General features: G+C 59.0%; 1 protein-coding gene across 13 annotated transcripts in view; it reads left to right on the plus strand.

Moving 5' to 3' along the window:
- EP400 (E1A binding protein p400) overlaps positions 1-19313 on the plus strand; it is a 95918-nt gene that overhangs the window by 25037 nt on the left and 51568 nt on the right. For 10 of the 13 annotated variants that reach the window (XM_058691539.1, XM_058691541.1, XM_058691538.1 and 7 more), the window contains 14 exons: positions 1707-1797; positions 3340-3447; positions 3928-4310; positions 6276-6566; positions 7497-7682; positions 9584-9724; positions 10177-10255; positions 10957-11006; positions 11376-11433; positions 12158-12247; positions 14790-14897; positions 15914-16098; positions 16342-16519; positions 18943-19079. In XM_058691539.1, the coding sequence (XP_058547522.1) occupies positions 1707-1797; positions 3340-3447; positions 3928-4310; positions 6276-6566; positions 7497-7682; positions 9584-9724; positions 10177-10255; positions 10957-11006; positions 11376-11433; positions 12158-12247; positions 14790-14897; positions 15914-16098; positions 16342-16519; positions 18943-19079 (2085 nt within the window). The remainder of the gene's footprint in view (positions 1-1706; positions 1798-3339; positions 3448-3927; positions 4311-6275; positions 6567-7496; positions 7683-9583; positions 9725-10176; positions 10256-10956; positions 11007-11375; positions 11434-12157; positions 12248-14789; positions 14898-15913; positions 16099-16341; positions 16520-18942; positions 19080-19313) is intronic. The other 3 variants (XM_058691542.1, XM_058691547.1, XM_058691546.1) reach the window with 1 other exon arrangement.

Genomic DNA, 19313 nt, shown 5'->3' on the forward strand with positions numbered 1-19313 from the left:
CCTGTTACTTTGTGTTTTTGGGTGATTTTGAATGTCACGAACGACAGGTTACAGATACTCGGGATGCTGTTAGGGTCTTCTGAGGAGCACTGACTGTTTAGCTTTCATAGTTACCGTGTTTGAATCTTAACTGTGAAAGCCTGTGTCCCGAGTGAGGGCCCCTGAAATCTCAGTGTGGTTTTGTCGGCCTGTGCTTGGCGTCTTTGTTTTGGCGTTGTCTTAGGAGAAAGCCAGAGATCAGCAAGAGAACTCGGGGCCTCCCTGTCTCCAGCCGTCTCCTGGGGTGATTCCCCCTTCCTTCCTTCTTCTGTGGCCTCCTGCTCTCTGTCCTGGTGGCCTTCAAGCCATTGAGTCTCTGTGTGTCTGGTTCTGAGCTCCTCCGTACGGCACACACTGGGGCCTGCCCTCCTGCCGCAGACCTCCTGGTTCGCTTCCCCGCTTGCAGGCGTCCGGTCCTATCCTCCAGGTTTATGTCTGTCGGGAGTATGTGTAGTCCAGTAGGAAGCACTTGGCCGTTACTGGAGACACAACCCTCTATCGGTTTCTTTTATTTAACAACAACAACAACAGCATTTTTTTATTACAAAGGTAGTATATGTTCATTGTAGAACGTTTGGAACATTTAGAAAAGTACACACACATGCACACACACAAAGTACAAATTGCCTGTAATCCTGTCCCCAGACGTAGCCACTGTTCACATATCGTGTGTTTTTCAAATCATTCTTTTCTTTCTTCTCCTTTCCTTCCTTCCTTCCCACATCTTCACTGAATGCAAATGGGGGTGCTCCTGTCCCATTGGGTCAGCCACTGCACCTTTCCCCACGGGAGGCCATGCCCTGCAGCGTGGCTGGTGCGGGCAGCGTGGGGCCCTCCCTGGGACAGCAGGCCCCACAGCCCCCGCAGGCCATCATGGGGCCCATGCCTTGTTCAGGGCATGTGTAACTTGGCCTTTAAAATGGTTGGCTAAGTAGAGTGGACAGAGTTGAATTGTTAAAAAAAAAAATTAGCAACTGGTGATTGGTGAACATCGTCCTTAGCATTTAGCATTTAGGTTGGTGGAGAGATGTGAATGGTGTGGGCGCCCAGACTTGCCTGGTACCTGTCTTGCTTGGCCAGTAGCTTTTCATTTGAACATCTTAAATCAGCCAGCCCTACGGTGTAGAACAGATGAGTATCAAGCGGGGCGCTAACTTGCAAAAATGCCGTGTGAGGACCCAGGTTTATCGGATGGTTGTCTGTCAAGGAGGGTTTTAGGGTCATCTTCCAGGCGGAAGAAAATCGCAACCTTCCTTTTTGTTATTCAGCTTTTGGTTTTTGGTGGGGGGTGAGTGATGGCAGGCAGTGTGATGGACAGGGAGGCCGAGCTGTCGGATTTAGGACTGGTGTTTCCCGACACTGGCGGGTCCTCTGCTGTCGCTGTTGGTGCAAAGCCCGCTCGTCTCTGGGGGAGTGTGGCCCTGCATTGATAGGAAACTCCGTTAAAACCAGAATAAGATCTGTCACAAGTCCTTTTTGTCCCTCCAGAGGTAAGTTAGAGCTTGAGGCTACTTGTTACATATAAATCTACGTCACACGCAGCGGGCAGATAATGTGTCGGCAGAGACTAGTGAGGCCAGTGTGGAATAATCACGATAGTTCGGTTTATGCCTGTTCTCTGAGGCACCTACGTGATCAGAATCTCATGTTTTCATTTTCTTTTTCAGCAGCAAGCTCTCGCGGGGGCCCTTGTGGCAGGGGCCGGAAGTGTGGGCGAAGCGGACCCCTTTAAGAGGCAGCAGGCGGGGCCCCCAGCAGGTACGTCCCGGAGCCCGGGCCTGCGCGGCCTCAGGGACCCGTTAGCTTCCTGCCGTGGGAGGTGCAGCGTGACGGCCGCGTGAACGCCGACGCACGTGGCTTGGGTTCGTTTCTTTGTACTTTGAAGGTAATTTTGTTGTTTTGACGACGATCAGCTGAAGAGAACACTCATGTGGCTGTGTGTGTGTGCTGGGGGCGGAGGTGTGCCCGTTGGATTGGGCGTGTCCGTTTTGGTTCTCTGTGCCCTGGCAGGCTCTGAGTCCTTAAAAGGACTGCGGGTAAAGCCGTCTTATTTTTCGAGTCGTTACTCATTTTTTCATGCGGAAGTTTTTCTTCCAGTTACAAAAGCCCACATTTTATGTGAAAAAGTCGGGCAGTCGCGGAAGGCGTGACTCAAGTCTGCCTCTGCTGTGGCGGTACGTCCCGCACCCCGGCCACCTGCCGGCGGCGTCCCCGCGTGCACGCACCTGAGGACGTGGAGGCGCGCTCTCTGTGACAGCTGACGACAGGGCCGTCGCTTCCTGGGCCGTCCTGTCCTGCCAGGGACCGCGCTCTCCCTGCCGGCTCTCGCCCTCGGGTGCACGGCGGGTCCTTTCCTCCTCAGACCTTTGCTGGCGCTCCCTTTCGTTACCACCTTTGTTCTTTTACGGTGAGCACAGTCGGACATCTAGTCCCAGATTGTTTTCGACGTGTCCGTCACTGTGTCTGAGGAGGAAACTCCCAGAAAGGGAATTACTCCCTGAGAGTGTGTTGGGGGTACACACGGCCCCACGGCAGGCTCGGCCTTTTTCAGGTCCGTCTGCAGTTTCTGTCATGCTCACGTTTTGACCACTTAAAAAATTTTTTTTAATGTTTATTTTTGAGAGAGACAGAGCACGAGCAGGGGAGGGACAGAAAGAGGGAGACACAGAATCCGAAGCAGCTCCACACTCTGAGCTGTCAGCACAGAGCCGGATGCGGGGCTCAAATCCACGAACCGTGAGATCATGACCTGAGCCAAAGTCGGACGCTCAACCGACTGATCCCCCCCAGGCGCCCCACATTTTGGCTTTTTTATGAAGTACGATTACTCCTTTGGTGTTTGTTAATCTGATGGGTGCAAATACCTTTTGTTTTTCTGTGGATCTCTTCAATGTAGCTTTTCATGTTTATTAACCGTTCGTGAGTCCCCCTCTGCTCAGCTGTTCATGCTCTTTGCCGTATTGTGTGTCTGGTGGCTGGCAGTTTTCCCACGAACTTGGAAGAGCTTTCCACGTGGCGGCCACATCAGCCTTTTGCCCGCACGTGTGCAGAACCCTCAGTCTCCAAGGATGTCACTCCCCCTTCGTTCACTCTTGTGTGAGACTGCTTCTAATACTTGCAGAGGTTTAATGAAAAGAAATTCTATTTATCGACCGTACCTCTTCTGGCTTCTGGACTTTGAGTCACATAGAGGAGGGCCTCCCTGTTCAAAGATTATAAAAACACTTACATGTGGTTTTTCTACTACTTGCACGGTTTTATTTTTATATCAAATTGCACCTTTTCTGAAAATTATTCTAGAGCAGTCTAAGAGGCCTCGGCTTGAAGTGGGCCACCAGGGGGCAGTTTTCCAGCACCCGGGGGCGAATGCAGGCGTTCCTCTTCAGCAGCTAATGCCGACAGCTCAAGGTAAGGCCCGGCGCCGGGAGATCTCCTGGCTCAGAAAAAGCGTGTGCAGAGAGGGGTCTTGTGGCCCAGCTTCGGGCCGGGATGCACGCGGTCATGGCACACGGGCGAGTGGTTCCTGGGGCCCGGCCACCGCTCTGAGCGCCGGTCCACGCAGGGAGAGGAGGCCCCGCGGGTGTGCTCCCGGCCCTGGAGCTGCCGTCTCCTCGTCCTCGGGCCCCAGACACCTGCGCACTCCTTGATCGCTGCTGCAGTAGGGACCCCGGTGACCGTTCTGTTCCGCCTGATGCTAGCTTGCGAAGGTCGAGCGCCCGTCTTTCCTCTCTCGCGGGCTCACTCCTGCCATTGGGTTTACGGGGCCAAGTTGCCACCAGTCGGATTCCCCACCGGGAGTGTGTGATGGCTGAGGCGCGGGTCCGTGACGAGCAGTGGGTTGCTCGGGACTCCAAAGTCAGCGCTGCCGGGACTTCTCCTGTCTTGCAGGAGGGATGCCTCCTGCCCCTCAGGCCGCTCAGCTCGCCGGACAGAAGCAGAGCCAGCAGCAGTACGACCCGACCACGGGGCCTCCGGTGCAGAACGCCGCCAGCCTGCACACCCCGCCGCCGCAGCTCCCTGGCAGGCTGCCCCCGGCCGGCCTCCCCGCCGCGCCCCTCCCGCCGGCGCTGCAGTTTGCTCAGCAGCCGCAGGCGGTGGAGCCCCACGCGCAGCTCCAAGTCCCGGCCAAGGCCCAGCCGCCGAGCGTCCCTGTGCCCGCGCCCCCGCCCGGCCAGCTGCCCGCCCCGCCGCCGCAGCCCGTGCCGCAGGCCCCGCACGCCCCGATGCCTGGGAAGGCTCAGATGCAGGCCGCCCCGCTCTCCCAGCCGCAGGTACTTGGTGGGCACCTGTCCTGTCGGTTAGAACAGGAGCAGAAGCTAAGCGTGCTCTGGGTGGGGCATGTGCCACACCGCCATCGCGGGGTCTGCCCGTGGCTCGCCGTCCCGCTCGGAGCCAGTCCCCCGCTCAGCGTCGTCTTACCCGGCTCTGGAACCACAGTCAGGTCGTTGAAACACCAGAGAACAGAACAGCTTTGGTTGCTGGTTGCAGTTTAGTGGGAGCTCAGAGGGCCGCGTGGCCGTTGTCCCGGCTGACGTGGCCAGTGGTGTGGGAAGGGTGCCGTGGGAGCGCCGGCCGGGCCTGCTGCCGGGCCCTCTGCGGTGCTCTGCGCTCCGTGAACCTGTGTTTGTATCCATCGTGCTCCTCCTCCCCTGCGGGTTGCTGTTTCTGAAAAGCGTGTGGTGAACCGCTCACCGTGCCCGAGGGGCGGCGGGTCCCTGAAAGTGAGCGTGAACCACTGGGAGCATTGCGGGGAGCACTGCGGGGTGGCCGGTGGTGTTCTCGGGGAGCTGTCTTAGCGTGTATGATGGAGCCCCCTGGGAAGGCTTCCCCTCCCTCTCGCCATTTCCCTTACGAACAAGGGGGTTTCCTTGGTGGCTTTCGACTCAAATGCTTCGTGGCCGCTCGAGGTTGATGGTGAGGCTTGAGCTTGTGTGGAAACGGAGCGACAGCAGTCACGGCTGCTTTGTGCTCGCCGCGGGCCTGCCGCTGCGTGCCTGCCGCCGCGTGCCGTGCGGAGCCTTCGTCAGCTCTCCTTTCTTTCGTCTGCCGGGCAGCCCTTTGCCGTAGGATCTTTCTTGTCCCTGTTTTGCCATAAGAAGGCCCGAGGGGCCGCGTACCTGGGCGAGATCCCGCAGCCTGCGGCCGGAGGAGCTGCGGTCTGCACCCCGATTGCGTGCGGGGCCTCTCGTGTGGGCCCGCGTCACGGCTGCGCGCGCCTGGTGGAGGAGGGTGCTGCCGCCTGGGCAGCCGAGCCTCCCCGGGCCACCGCTTCCCTCGGAGCTTTGTGCAGGCCAGCCTCCGGGTTTGGAACACTTGGTCTCTCTGAGCCGCATGCTGAGGTTTCGCCTGGATTCCGCGACCCGCCCTTGTCGATGAAAGGATCAGCTCCTTACAGACCCCACGGAAATCTGTCCCTTGTGCCCTGGCTAGAGGCTGACGGACCTTCCCTGTGAGGGCCCAAACGGCAGGCGGGAGAACGCGTCAGGCCTGTGGGCTGCACGGTTTGTGCTGCAGCCTCTTTCCCCCGCCGTGGATGCTGAGTGGCCCCCGAGCACGCACGTGAGGGCCGTGCCCGGACCTCCAGCGCCTTCTCTCCACACGGTGCGGCCGGTGGCGGGAGGACGCTGGAGGCCCGCGCCTGCTTGGGTGCGGTGTTGCGGTCTGTGTCTTCCCGGGTTCCAGCTTGTAAATGTGGCGCGTTGGCAGCCGTTGGCGCTCGGCCCTCTTAGGCTGCGCCGGCGCCTTGCCCGCCCTGCTCCCGGCGCCCCCACGGAATTCCCGCGTGAACTGGGCTTTGTCTTCGGTCCGGGAGGAGGGCCCTCTGGTTGCACACGCTTTGACGTACGGAGAGGGTGTCTCACCCGACGGCCTGCCTGCCATGACAGGGGCACAGGGGATTTGTATTTGCTTTCCAGAGAAAGGGTGCAAGGTGACCACTGGGTAGTCTTTAGTTTAGAAGAATCTTATACAATTAATTCTAAAAAAACCCCATAAAACAGAAAAGAAAGTGCTAGGAAAGGTAAAAACGAAAAGAAGCTCCCGTGGGATAGCCAGCGCGTGACAGCCCATCTGTGACGTGCTGCGTGTGTGTGTGTGTGTGTGCACGTGTGTGTGTGCGCACACGTGTGGGCCTCGTTCACACTGCCGCAGGAGGGGCTCCGGTGTGCTCGCCGATGTGGGCGCACGAGCAGGGCTCAAGTCTCCTCTTCACTTCCGGCCTGTTTTCTGCCCGCCAGGCGGTGGCGTCCACCAGACCACCCGTGGACCCCGCCCAGCCTTGTCAGCGGCCCCCACCAGCTGCCTCTTCTACCTCGTCCCTCGCTCCCGCCAGCGGCTCTGGCCCATCGCCAGCACGGGCCTCCACAGGGAACAGACCCTCCTCGGCAGCCAGCAAGTCACTGTCTCCAGTCACCTCCCGGTCCCCAGGGGCAGCCGTGTCAGCACCCCCGAAACCGCAGAGCCCAGCTCAGAACGCCGCCCCGCCCCAGGACAGCTCTCAGGATAAGCTGGCAGAACAGATAGCACTGGTAGGTGCGCTTCAAACCATCTCAAGAAGGTTGTGACATGTGTTCCAATTTGTGAGGCGCATTTGATCTTAGTTTCTAAGGATGCGGTAGTTTGAAACTGAGCGCTTGGTAGTGAGGACGGTCGAACGTAGTTTGTGGTCGCTTAGAGACCAAGGTTACAAGCAGGTTGTCTTTTTTTGCATTTTTAAAAAACTTTTTTTAATGTTTATTTCTGGGAGAGACAGAGTGTGAGCAAGGGGGTTGGGGGGTGGGGGGAGGGCAGAAAGAGAGGAGGACCCAGAATCCGAAGCAGACTCCGGGCTCCAAGCTGTCAGCACAGAGCCTGACGCGGGGCTCGAACCCACGAACCGTGAGATCGTGACCTGAGCCGAAGTCGGACGCCCAACCGACTGAGCCGCCCAGGCGCCCCTTGCGGAGGTCGGCTCGGGAGAGAAGGTCCGTTCTGTGCCGACATCACAGCCTGTGCTCGCCGTGGGCTGCGGGTGAGGGTCAGGAGGGCCGCCCAGGCCGGCGTGGCCGTGGCCCAGCACCTAGTTAGCACTTGCCATTTGTGGGGTGACTAAGCGGTGGTGTCGTTAGACTTCGTCAGGGGAATCTAACCCGTCAGAGTTGGCAGGATGCCGCTGCCCCGGTGCTGCCGGCTGTCCTCTGTCAACCCTGTGGCCCTGTGTGGCCAGTCTTGGGCGATCGGTTTCTCCCCTCCCCGGTGGTTTTGGAGCCAGGGCCAGACGTGTGTCGTGTCCCTCGTAAGCGCTCTGACACGAGCGTCGGCCTGTGCCTTGTGTCCTTGATTCTGGGACGGGGCGGGAGCCTTCGACCCTCGTGTCCAGTCTTGTCTTTCTTGCTGAGGCTTCGTGGACGCGGGGTCAGAATTAGCGGAGTTCGCTTCTGATCGTGTGCCGGACGCCCCCTCCCCTGCGCTCCCGGCAGGAGAACCAGATCCATCAGCGCATCGCAGATTTGAGGAAAGAAGGCCTGTGGTCCCTCCGGCGACTGCCCAAACTGCAGGAGGCCCCGCGCCCCAAGTCGCACTGGGACTACCTGCTGGAGGAGATGCAGTGGATGGCCACGGACTTCGCCCAGGAGAGGAGGTGGAAGATGGCCGCGGCCAGGAAGGTGGGTGAGGCCCAGCGGCTGCGTGGCCCATCTCGAGTACGCCGCCGTGCGTGGTGGGGTCTGGACCGGGTCTCGGAGGGGGCCGGCTCCTTCGTGTGAGGAGCGTTTTGCTGTTGTCTGGAAAGCGACTGCCCTGTGGCTTCTTCCCGAGGGGCCAGCGCGGTCTCCCGTGGCTCTGGGATTCGCGGAACGGGATGTAGGTTCCCTTTGTGGCCAGTCTGTCCCAGCCCTTGGAGCGAGGATGCCCGGGGTGAGGCGGGGTGGGCGCCGAGCAGGCTCAGGGTCGGGAGCGGGCAGAGGCTGGTCAGTTGGTGGGCAGCTTGGGTCCCGGCCCTGCCTGGTCTTGTGGTCTGGTGTCCCCCTCCCGGTTCTGGCGGAGGGCGGGTCTCTTCCTCACCAGTTCCAGAGCAGGCACCCCGTCCTGGGGCGCCGCCAGTAGAAGGCAGTGCCGGTACTGGGAGTGTGGACAGGGACCAGAAACGTTAGGTCTCCGCATACGAGGCAGCTGTGTCCTTGCTCACGCGTAAGTGGCACCGGGCCCTGCTCTCACGCTGCTGCATCACTGTCTGTCCCTCAGGGCCAACTCTTCCCTTCTTCCCGTGCCCTCAGGCCTGGGGGGCGGTCCTGTGTGCCCTGCTGTCCACCTCCGTCCCCTCTGCTGTCCCCACGTAGGTTTGGTAGAGGGAACCCGAGAGCTTTGGAAGCAGTGGGACGTGAGCATAAAAGGTCTTGAGTCCCGTTAATGGAATTTCAGAGAAACCTGACTGCTCCTTGGGCACATCTCACAGAGGAGGGTGGGCCTGAGCGTGTGGGCACCGGGTGGATGGGGCAGGTGGCAAGCCACCGAACCCTGCGCTGTGGCCACGTGCTGCCCCTCTCACACGGCCCCGTGCCGAGGGTGTGATCGGACCAGGATGTCGCCCCGAGGAGTCGGTGTGTGGGTGGCCATCTGCAGTGTCCAGCTGGCCCCCAGCTTGGGGTCCCACAGCCGGGCGTGCTCTGGCTCGTAGTGTGTCTGTTTCAGGTTCCTTATCGGCACCTGTACTTTGTTTAACGTTTGTTCGTTTCGAGGGAGAGGGAGAGAGTGCAGGCGAGAGTACGCCCGCGTGTGAGTGAGCCCACGTGGCAAGCAGGAGAGGGGGAGAGGGAGAATCCCAAGCAGGCTTCACGCTGTCAGCACAGAGCCTGACGGGCTCGATCCCACCAACCGTGAGATCGTGACCTGGGCTGGAGTCGAGAGTTGGGTGCCCAACCCACTGAGCCACCCAGGCGTCCCTCTCAGCACCTTTTTCCAGGACTGCTGGGATGACGTAAGAGCATTTGTTCTAGAAAGCAGTTTGGGATTTAAAGCAAAAGCCTCGAAAAATATGAATCACCTCCCCCCAGCATGTTTCGTGCCTTGCAGTTAAATACATCTTGCCGGGGCGCCTGGGTGGCTCAGTCGGTTAAGCATCCGACTCTTAATTGGGGCTCAGGTCATGATCTCAAGGTTTGTGGGATCGAGCCCCGCGTTGGACTCTGTGCTGACAACTTTCTCCCCTCTCTCAAATGACTAAACGTTTAAAATAAATAAGTGTATGTTGCTGCACTTGGGCAGCGGAAGGGATGCTTTTGTTACAAACGTTACTCCACGTTTGGTGGGAAGGTGTGAATCGCATGTCAGATGGAGAAAGAAGGCTGTAACACAATTTGGCGTTCTTTCTGGAGAAAAATAAGCGTGGTTAGCAAACGGCACTTCGTGGACGGTCAGGCGGGGTGTCGGCGGGGTTTTTGCTGGCGCCGCATGTCCCCCGCGCCCTCAGATCAGACGGAATGTGTGAGCTCCCAGCTGAGAAGTTCCTGTGCTGTGCGGACGCGCCTCCTGGGGCGTGACTCCAGGCTCTCGACCTCTCGTTTGCTAGCTCGTCAGGACTGTGCTGCGCCATCACGAGGAGAAGCAGCTTCGTGAGGAAAGGGGAAGGAAGGAGGAGCAGAACCGATTGAGACGAATTGCTGCCTCGACTGCCAGGGAAATAGAGTGCTTTTGGTCAAATATTGAACAGGTGAATCCTGAAATTTAAACGAAATTTAAGTTAAACCTAACAGCACCGACTGTGCCTTCCGAGCACGCCTGACCGAGTGGCCCAGAGACCCAGGCGGGGAGAGCCCGCGGCGTGGTTGGCCGTGGGCGTGAGTGCACGGGCCCTCGTCTGCCGCTGTGGGTGCCGTGTGCTTCGCGGGGCTCCGAGGGGCTCTGCGGCGCTGCCGGCGCGTCCGTTAGCGTGGGCGCTGTCCCGGGAGACGGCTCCGCCTCGCTTCCCGTCGCGGGCAGCGGAGCTCTCGCCACCCGGTGGGACGCGGGCAGCGGGTGGCTGCAGAGAGCCCGCAGCGCTACGCCGAGACCTCCGTCGTCAAGTGCCTCGGGGGGAGGTTGGGACGGCTGTGCTGTCAGACGCCGTGGCAGGACCTCCAGAAGCCCCCTCAGTGCCGTCTGTGTCCCACTCTTTGCGCCTAGGTCGTGGAGGTGAAACTGCGAGTGGAATTGGAGGAGAGAAGGAAGAAGGCCTTAAATTTGCAGAAGGTTCCCAGGAGAGGTAGGACTCTCTTTAAAAGTCTTCACCGTTCCCGGCGCCGCGCTGGGACCCCGCCGGCCCGCTGCTGGCCGACGTGGCGGCACCCAGGGTGCTTGCGCGTTGGTCTGAGCATCTGCTCGGCCCGACACTACACGTCTGCCTGCGTGGCCGCTCTGCGGCTTAGCTCAGCGCTCTGAGGCACCCCCGGGCTGGTCCGCTTTTGGGGTGCTCTCAGATTGAGGGTCTGAGCCAGTCACCTGGGGCTAGGCCCGGACACTGGGCTGAGTTCTCCAAGGCACTCGCCCCCGGTGGGGCCCCGCTGTGGCTGCTGGGGGGTCTCCGCGGCTCTCGGAAGCGGCTGCCCCATCATCGGGCACTGGCAGAAGCTGCTGCCCTGGGGGGCGGGGTGGCACGGGTGGCGTGACGGCCCTCCTGTTGATGAGGAAGTCGAGGCAGAGTGGTGGCCTCTGCTCAGTCCTACGGCCGTTAAGATTGTAGAAATCACAGAAGACAGGCTTTGCCACCTAGCCTCCCTGTCCCTCTCCAGATCAGAGACGTCCGGAGAGCGGCCAGCGCACTTTGTAGGTACAGGGGTGCGGGCTGGTTCCCAGAAGAAAGGAGCGGAACTCATTCCTGCTGTATTCCTCCCGTGGGGAGGTGGCAACAGGGTGCAGCCTGCACAGGCAGTGTCAGTGAAAGCGAATCATGTTCCCTGTCTCTAGGAAAAGAGTCGAGACCTAAGGGGCTTGATGTCTTGCCAGAAGCTTTCCTGGTAAGTTGAGGAGGGCTGCTGTACGGGGTAAGAGTGTGGAAGCCGTGTGCGTGAGACGTGGTGCCTGGGGTTTCTCCTCTTGTCTGGAGAAACGTGGACGCCTCTGTAGTGTGCCCTTCTGTTCAGAGTCGGTTCACTTTGGGGAAGAAAAGTGGTTCTTCTCCTTGTTAGGCTCCCATGGGGTGTTGATCTGGGGACATGGGAAGACGCGGGTGGGACTGTGGGGTTAGTGTCACCTACCTGCTGTCTGGCGCCTTTCCTGTGCCCAGACTGCTTGTCCTGGGCTCACCAGGGCCTTCCCGGGAGCACGCGAAATGGACGTTTCTGCTTCGGTGTCCCATTCTTTGTGAATTTTATTCTGTGTTTCAGGAGTCAGCACTGTCTGGAAGGAAAAGGAAAGCTAGCACATCCCTGACCGATGACGAAGGTCTGTTCCCCGGTACTCTCTTCGCCGTCTGTGTGACGAGCCCTCAAACTGTAGGCCAGGGGCATCCTCAGTGTACTCAGGGTGCCCGGTGGCCCAGTGACTTGTGTCACGGGACCAGGCGCCTTGGAGGGTGGGGGAGGGGACGGTGGAGGAGGCAGAGCGCAGGACCTTTTGTGGATAGTTCGTTTGCGCAGAGGAGCCAGCTGGGAAGGGCAGAAGCTGGTGGAGGGAAAGCGCCGGCTAGTGGCAAGGCCCCGGGGGGGGGGGCTCGTGTGCGGATGGCGGGTGGGCCCGCAGCCGCCCAGAGCCTGCCTCTGTTGAGGGTGAGTTGCGGGGTTCACGGAACAGCAGGCCGGGCAGTGGCTGACTGTCGTCTGAAACGGGCGATGACAAGGCTCGGAGCGACCCCGAGCGGCAGGCTGGTGGGTTGTGCGGCGGGGTCAGCCGACGGACGAAAAGCGTGACGCCGCTCCATGTGCCGCTGGGGAGGTCTGTCGTGTCATGAACCGGGCTGTGTTTCGCAGCCCGAGGAGGGAGGTGAGGTGCGGTCACTGGGTTCCTGCTCACTGAGGAAGCCTGCGCTCGCTCGCCTACCTCGAGGGGCGGAAAGGCCCAGCTCCCTGCTGGCTGGGTGAGACGGTGGCGGAGCCTGGTAGCGTCTCGTGAGCAGGTGGGAAGACGCGGGGAGGTCTGTTTCCCTGACACCTGGCGGGGGCCGTTTCAGTGGAGGACGAGGAGGAGACCATAGAAGAGGAAGAAGCCAGCGAGGGGGCCGTGGACCATCAGGCGGAGCTGTCCAGTTTGGCCAAAGAAGGTAGGCCGTGAGCGTGGTGCTGGGGGCGCTCAGGGCACCGGAAAATGCACGGAAGTGCGTGTAAGATCGTGTGAGACCAGCGACCCCCCGGGAGGCACGCTGTGTGCCGGCGTGGGGGTCCCGCCGGGCAGCCTCGGCCCCGCTCGCCCCTGGCGTCTGCACGCGCCGCCCGGCTCGCTTGCGGGACCGTGTGTAAATGGCATCGCGCGCCGGGCCTGTCGCTTCTTCGCCCGGCTCCTCTGTTCCCGGGCCTGTCCGGTGCTCGTGTGCCGCTTACGCCTCACGGGCTCTCCCTGCCGAGCCGCGGCCCCGGGCGCAAACGTGTCACTGACTCCCTGCTGCGTGCTGCCGGGCGTTCCGCTTGTCCCCCGTCCTGCCTCCGCGCGCTGCGGGAGCGCCCCCGTGGCCCGTGCCCACGCACGGGAGGCGGGTTGGCCGGTGCGCACCACGGTCCGCCGTGCAAGGCCGGCCGGGCTGGGGCTGCTGGTTCCTTCCGAGCCCCTCACGTCAGGGCGCCGGACGCTGTCCCGCCGGGATGCTTCTGCCGAGCCGGCGGGCTCCTCTTTTCCGTTTTGGTTTTGGGCTTCCTTTCTCTGTCATCTTGTGGGTGGTGTTTGTTTATGGCACACGTGCGTCCTTCGTGGTTACTGTGCCGGGGGCACCTCCTGGCTCGTGTGTCTTCGTTCTCCTCACGGGACCTTCTGAAGAACAGGCACCCTAAATCTTGGCGCACTTGAATTTGTCTGCTTTCAAAAACCCTGTTTTAGCCTCAGGGTCACGAGGATGTCTCCCTGTTTGTCTACAAGGTTCTAATTTTAGTTACGTGTCGATGTCTTTGAACCGTCAAGAATCGCATCTGTCTGTTGTGTGAAGACTGCGATTTTTTTTTTTTTTTTTTCTAATCCCAAAACAGATCACAGCTGTCCTGGCGCCCTTTGCCAAGCGGGTCCTTGCTAGCTGGTTGTCCCAGTCTGCTCAGCCCACTCCCCTGCCCCGGCCCTGTGCTCCCCCTGAGAACCAGCCCCCCTGCTCCCCCCCCCCCCACCCTGTACCCCCCATGAAAACTGGCCCCCGTCGCCCCCCGGCTCCGTGCCCACCCTGAGAGCCACCTGGCTCCCTCCCCGCATCCTTCTCAGGGCAGCCTCGGCCGTCTCCGGCTGATTTAGGGTACGCCTCTGATTGGCTCATCAGGCTTCAGAGGAAAACTGGTTGGGAATTTTGATCTGAACGTAGTCGAGCCGGCGGGTTGATGGCGGAGAACTGCATCCTTACCGAGTTGAGCGTTTCTAACCTCTGATTGTGGCGCGTCCCCGATCTCACAGGTCTTGGTCAGGAGCTGCCGGGCACGTTTTACGATCGTGTGTTTTTTGTTAGATTTATTTCTAGGCGTCTTAACCTTTTTTGAAATTGCAGCGAGGAATGTGTTTGTTGGCGTTGGGAGAGCCGCGGCCGCGTGACGGGATGTGACGTGCCGCGGCTCCGCCCGGCTCACGATCGCTCCGTGGCGCGTTCCCTTCCCCGCCGCGGTGCGACCACTCTTCCCGGGGAGTCTCCGCCCCGTCTTTTCTCCTCCTGCAGTGGCACACGGAGTCGGGGGCTGGTGCCGGGCGCCGTGGCCGCGGCTCGCTCCACCGCGCGGGCAGGCGCTCTGGCTCTTCTCGCGTCTCCCCGGTTCCCTTCCCGCATCCTTGCTGCCGTGGCTTTCTGAGCTCGGTGTCACCTATAGCTCGGAGTCCGTGTTGGTGCCGCACCGTGGCGCCTCTGCCAGCGTGGGTGGGTCACGGGACCTGGCCGGGGTGGGGGGTGGGGTCCGTTAGGGTGAGCTCTTTGTGCAGAAGGTATCACCGCTGTTGTACCCGCTATTCAAAACGGTTTTTGCTCTATTTTTGTTTGACTTTTATTTGATGTTTCATATTTTTATGTATCGCCAGTTATTTTCTATCAATTGCGTTTTTATAGTTATACTTATTGGTTCATAGGTTCTAGTATGTATTATTTTAGAAATTTAAAAAATTTTTTATGTGGGGCGCCTGGGTGGCGCAGTCGGTTAAGCGTCCGACTTCAGCCAGGTCACGATCTCGCGGTCCGTGAGTTCGAGCCCCGCGTCAGGCTCTGGGCTGACGGCTCGGAGCCTGGAGCCTGTTTCCGATTCTGTGTCTCCCTCTCTCTCTGCCCCTCCCCCGTTCATGCTCTGTCTCTCTCTGTCCCAAAAATAAATAAAAAAAAAAATGTTGAAAAAAAAAAAAAAAAAAAAAAAAAATTAAAAAATTTTTTATGAATAAAAATCGAGTTTCTTAGTCTCATTTCAAAGATTCTCATTTTTATAAAGAAAAGTGTCAGTAATGGGCGACAGTTACTCTTTGGAAAACATCAATGTGTCTTTAGAAAGTATGTATTTTTTCCAAGGAGTTAAAGCCAAGAAGCGGAGAACCTGTGAAGAAGGCCCTTTCCCCTTTGCCGCACCCTCCCTCTGCGTCTTCCTCCCAACTGCCTGTCACCCCTGATGTAAACTAACCCCTCTTCTCCCCGCAATCCTTTCCAGCCGAATTGCCCTTAATCGATTTGATGAAGTTGTACGAAGGAGCTTTTCTGCCCAGTTTCCAGTGGCCGCAGCCGAAGCCTGACAGTGAGGAGGCGAGTGAAGAAGAAGGTCTGTGTTCAGCCTTTAAAAAACTGAAAAACTGAGCCTTAAAGCAGAAGCCAAAACACGTAGGGGTCTGAGTTGCCTTCGTTTTCTTTTACTCTGACGGAAGAAAAAGTTGCAAGTGTGTTTGACGTATAATTTTCTGTTGATGTGGTTTTGTGAAACTTTATGCCGTATTCAGCTTATTTATCTTGAGAGAGAGAGGGAGCGAGAGAGCGAGCGCGTGCAGGCTGGGGAGGAGCAGAGAGGGAGGGAGAGAGAATCCCTAGCAGGCTCTGCACTGTCAGCATAGAGCCCGACACGGGGCTCGATCCCACCAACTGTGAGATCGTGACCTGCGCAGAAGTCAAGAGTCAGCCGCTTGACTGACTGAGCCACCCAAGCCCCACTGTTTTTATTTATTAACTTGGTAAAATTTCAGAATACCCGATCGAGTTGTGAACAGCGTAGAAATATTTTTCTCAGATTTGTAAAAGTCATTATTTTATAGGCTTAGAATTCATCATATATATTCAGGCTACGCTAGTTTTGACTTTTTTTCAGTTTCGTTAGACATTCCGAACAAACACACAGGCTGCACCCAAAAAGAGCCTACTTTGTCTTATTTTCATTCTACTTGTTCTGATCCACAGGTACAGATTCCTCTGAGCAGAGAGGCTAGGGGCGGGCAGGACCAGAGGGAGGGCCGGTGGCCTCCTTGCTTGCCGAGTTTCCCTTTCTTGGTGGTGGGGGTAATCACTAAGCCCTTAGATACCCGTAAATCTGGTGACGCCAGCTCCTAGTCGCTGCAGAGACCTTCATTCTCCGTTTTCACGCAACAGCTTTCCAGAGTGGTTCTTCAGCTGGTAGCGTCCTAGGAATTTCTAGCCACGTATTTGGTCGGTGTTGTTAGCTAGTAGAACGGATCAAAGACAAAACGTCTACTGCGTTTGAAGTATTTGGATTCTGTCAGCGCGTTCCCTTTTTATTCTTTCCATCATAAAACTCTCGCAGCGGCTACAGACCCGTTTTTCTGTTCACAGATGTGGAAGACTGCCCGGCCGAGAGCCGGAAGGACGTGGTTCTCATCGACTCGCTGTTCATCATGGACCAGTTTAAGGCCGCAGAGAGAATGACTATCGGGAACCCTCACACAAAGGACATCGCGGAGGTGACCGCTGTGGCCGAAGCCGTCCTGCCCAAGGGCAGTGCCCGGGTCAGCCCCACGGTGAGGCACCGAGCTGCCCCCCGGGGGGCGGTGTCTTGGTGAGGCCGAGAAAAGGCTCGCGACTTCCCTGTAACTGTTCCAGCTGCAGAGGTTGGTAGGCAGGCAGAGCGAACGCTGCTCTTGCTTCCCCAGGTCTCCTCTGTGGTCCTCCTATAGGCCCACCGCACGACTGATTTGACTTCACTGCGGAGAAAAGTGTCTAACGGGTAGTTTGAGGAGTATTTGGCCCGTGTGTTGCTGCAGGTGAAGTTGAACGCCCCATCTCTGTTGTATGGCGCGCTCAGAGATTACCAGAAGATCGGCCTGGACTGGCTGGCCAAGCTCTACCGGAAGAGCCTCAATGGTATATTGGCAGACGAAGCCGGGCTTGGTAAAACCGTACAGATCATTGCTTTTTTTGCCCACCTGGCTTGCAACGAAGGTAAGATTTTGTTGTTTTGAGCACCGCGTATTCGCTAAGACCGACGGTGGGCGGTGCGTCGGGCTGGAGGGTGGGGAGTGTGGCCTGTCTTCCCCTGCTCCACTGCCCTGCGCTCCGGTCCAGGACCCAAGAGACCAGGGCTCAGAAATACGCGTCGTCTGAACAAGCAGAAACCTCATTTGCGGTCCGCGCTAGATTGAGCAACTCACTATAACTCAAAATCTGACACGGTGACGACCCACTGGACCGAGTGACCCCAGTGTCACCCGCCAGTCGGGACCCGTGCCTTCCCTGGGCTGCGGTGCCTGCACCCCTGCCTCCCGACTGGGCCTGCTGCCTGGCAGTGCCTCTGCTCCCCTGCCTGAGTTCCTCAGGGAGCGGCTCGCGGACCTGGTGAGGGTTCGGGGGCCGGACCACAGCGGAGACCCCGGCCGCTTCCTCGTGCCTGACTCTTTGGACTCACATGTCACCAGTCAGGCCCCGCGGCCTCTGTAGCGGCACGTTCAGGGGCCGGCCCCCCACTCACTGCCCTCCACTCGGCCTGTGGGTCAGGAGCTTTCTTGTCCCCAGCTCTGTGCCTTTGAGGGGGCTGTAGAAGGGCACGTGCCTGGTGTCTTTAACATAGGACGGGGGCTTACATACGAGTGAGTCTGGAACAAACAGCGTGGTGGTCATGGGCACTAACACCCTCCCCCCCCATGCAGACCCCCCCCATGCAGACAAAAACCCGTGTGTAACTTTGACTTCCCTAAAACTTCACTGAGGACATAGTTAACCGTTGATCGGGGGCTGAACCAAGAGCATGAACAGACGACCAACACTTATTTTGTGCATGTGTTACGCAGCGCGTTATTAACGATAAAGTGAGCTAGAGGAAAGAAAACGTCAAGGACGTCATCAGGAAGAGGAAACAAAGTATCATGTGTGTTGAGAAAGATCCGGGTGTGAGTAGGTGAACCTGTGTGGTTCACGCTCAGTTCACACTCGTGTTGTTCCCGGGTCGGCCGTAGTGTTTCTCTTGGAAAGGAAACGTTCTGGATCCAGACTAAACGGGCTCCTGGATAGCGGAGCAGACACGTCCTCTTCCTCTTCACGGACCTTCGGAAGCCAGGAGGAGGCTCACTCAATTAGGGAGGTGGCGTCCTGCCGTGGGGCGCATGGAGACCTGGGGGGGTGCGGGTGTGGACAGGGCTTGTTCCCTCCACTCGGGGCGGTCCCCCCGCCCCGTCTGCCTGGTTGTGGTGCACTCCCCTTACCGCCGCTAGTACGCGCCTCTTCTTTGCCCTGTGTTTGGAAAGATTGATCCGGCTCAGTCAGGTTTTAAATAGAAACGGATCGACGTCAGGGCTCCTTCCTTTCTCGCATTAATCGGTTCTGGGTTTTGCCCCAGCTCGAGTCTCCAGCTCTCAGGTCCTGATAGCCCGCTTCCCCCTCAGCACGCCACCTGGCCTCGCTCTCTGGGCGTTGAGGTGAAAGGGGTGTTGGTTACCTTGTTTGTAATAGTAAGAAATTGGAAGCGGACAGCGCTTCCAAAAACGGGCTTTCGTTCCATCGGCTGAACGGACGGACGGACGGACGGATCGGTCAGTCCTTCGCGCGCTCGGCGTTCGCGTGGCGCCTGTGCTGCTGCGGGCGCTGGGCTGTGCGGGAAGGGCAGCAGTGAGCAGAGCGGGAGGCCCGCCCCGGGCGCCTGCAGAAAACCAGAAGCGCAACTGTATTCTGAACGCGGGTCTCTTAAAAACTCTCGGTTCTCGCGGTGGGGGAAGGGCACCCGGGGTTGACGCGCGTCTCTCCTCCTGGAGCGCGCCTGGCGCAGAGCTTTCGTCCGCTTCCGTGATGTCTTCGCGAAGCGGTCGTTTCCATTCTCGTTCACCTTCCTCTTGGGCGGATCTTCTCGGAACCGGAGGGGACGCTGTGCACAGGGCGAGTACCGGTTGCAGACATGCGCACTGCGTGCCGTTTTCTCGAGTCTTCTGTTTCCGCCTTCTGACCTGGTTTATGTTTCGTCTGTAACACGGAAGTTGGCGTTTGTCACGTACATGTTATTCTAATACTTCAAAACGTTATTCAGAGGACCGAGCGGAAGCGGAGGGTTTGGGGCGGTCCGGCAGTCGGGCCGGGTCCGCACGCGCCTCTCGTGTCCCGAGCAGGGTCCCCGTACAGGAGAGCTCTGCCCCGCGCCCGCAGCACGCTCACTCTACCTGGTCCTCCTTCGGCAGTTCCCTGTCGAGTCTCTCCTGTCCAGGGGCACTGGCTGAGCGGGGGGTGGGGGGGGGTGGGGAGGGGAGGGGAGGGGAGGACGCCTGTGCGTGTGCCTGCCGTGCTTCCGTGCTCGGCACGGCGCCGGGTGCCTGCTTTCTGTTACAAAAAAGGGTGACGCTTTCTGTTACAGACGAAGGTTCTGTGTCTCCTCTCTCACGTAGGCAACTGGGGCCCTCATCTCGTGGTCGTGAGGGGCTGTAGCATCCTCAAGTGGGAGCTCGAGCTGAAGCGCTGGTGTCCCGGGCTCAAAACCCTCTTGTACGTGGGCAGCCGCCGAGAGCTGAGAGCAAAGAGACAGGTAGGTGGGTGGATGCGTGGAGTACGTCGCACAGGAGGGTCTCCATCTGTGCGGAAGGCAGATTTTGCGGTGTCAGGCGAGCCTTCTGGCGGTTCCTGATTTGGAGCCCCCTAAACGCACAGATGCCCCGTGAGGCAAGCCCCCGTGCAAACGGGCACCTTCGTGCCCAGAATCGGGGGCCGTCCCTTCCCTGCTGCCTGCACGCCCCTGAGCAGCGTAAGCCCAGCGAGATCT

This window comes from Neofelis nebulosa, chromosome 11 (genome assembly GCF_028018385.1).
Source record: "Neofelis nebulosa isolate mNeoNeb1 chromosome 11, mNeoNeb1.pri, whole genome shotgun sequence".
NCBI classification, from domain to species: Eukaryota; Metazoa; Chordata; class Mammalia; order Carnivora; family Felidae; genus Neofelis; species Neofelis nebulosa.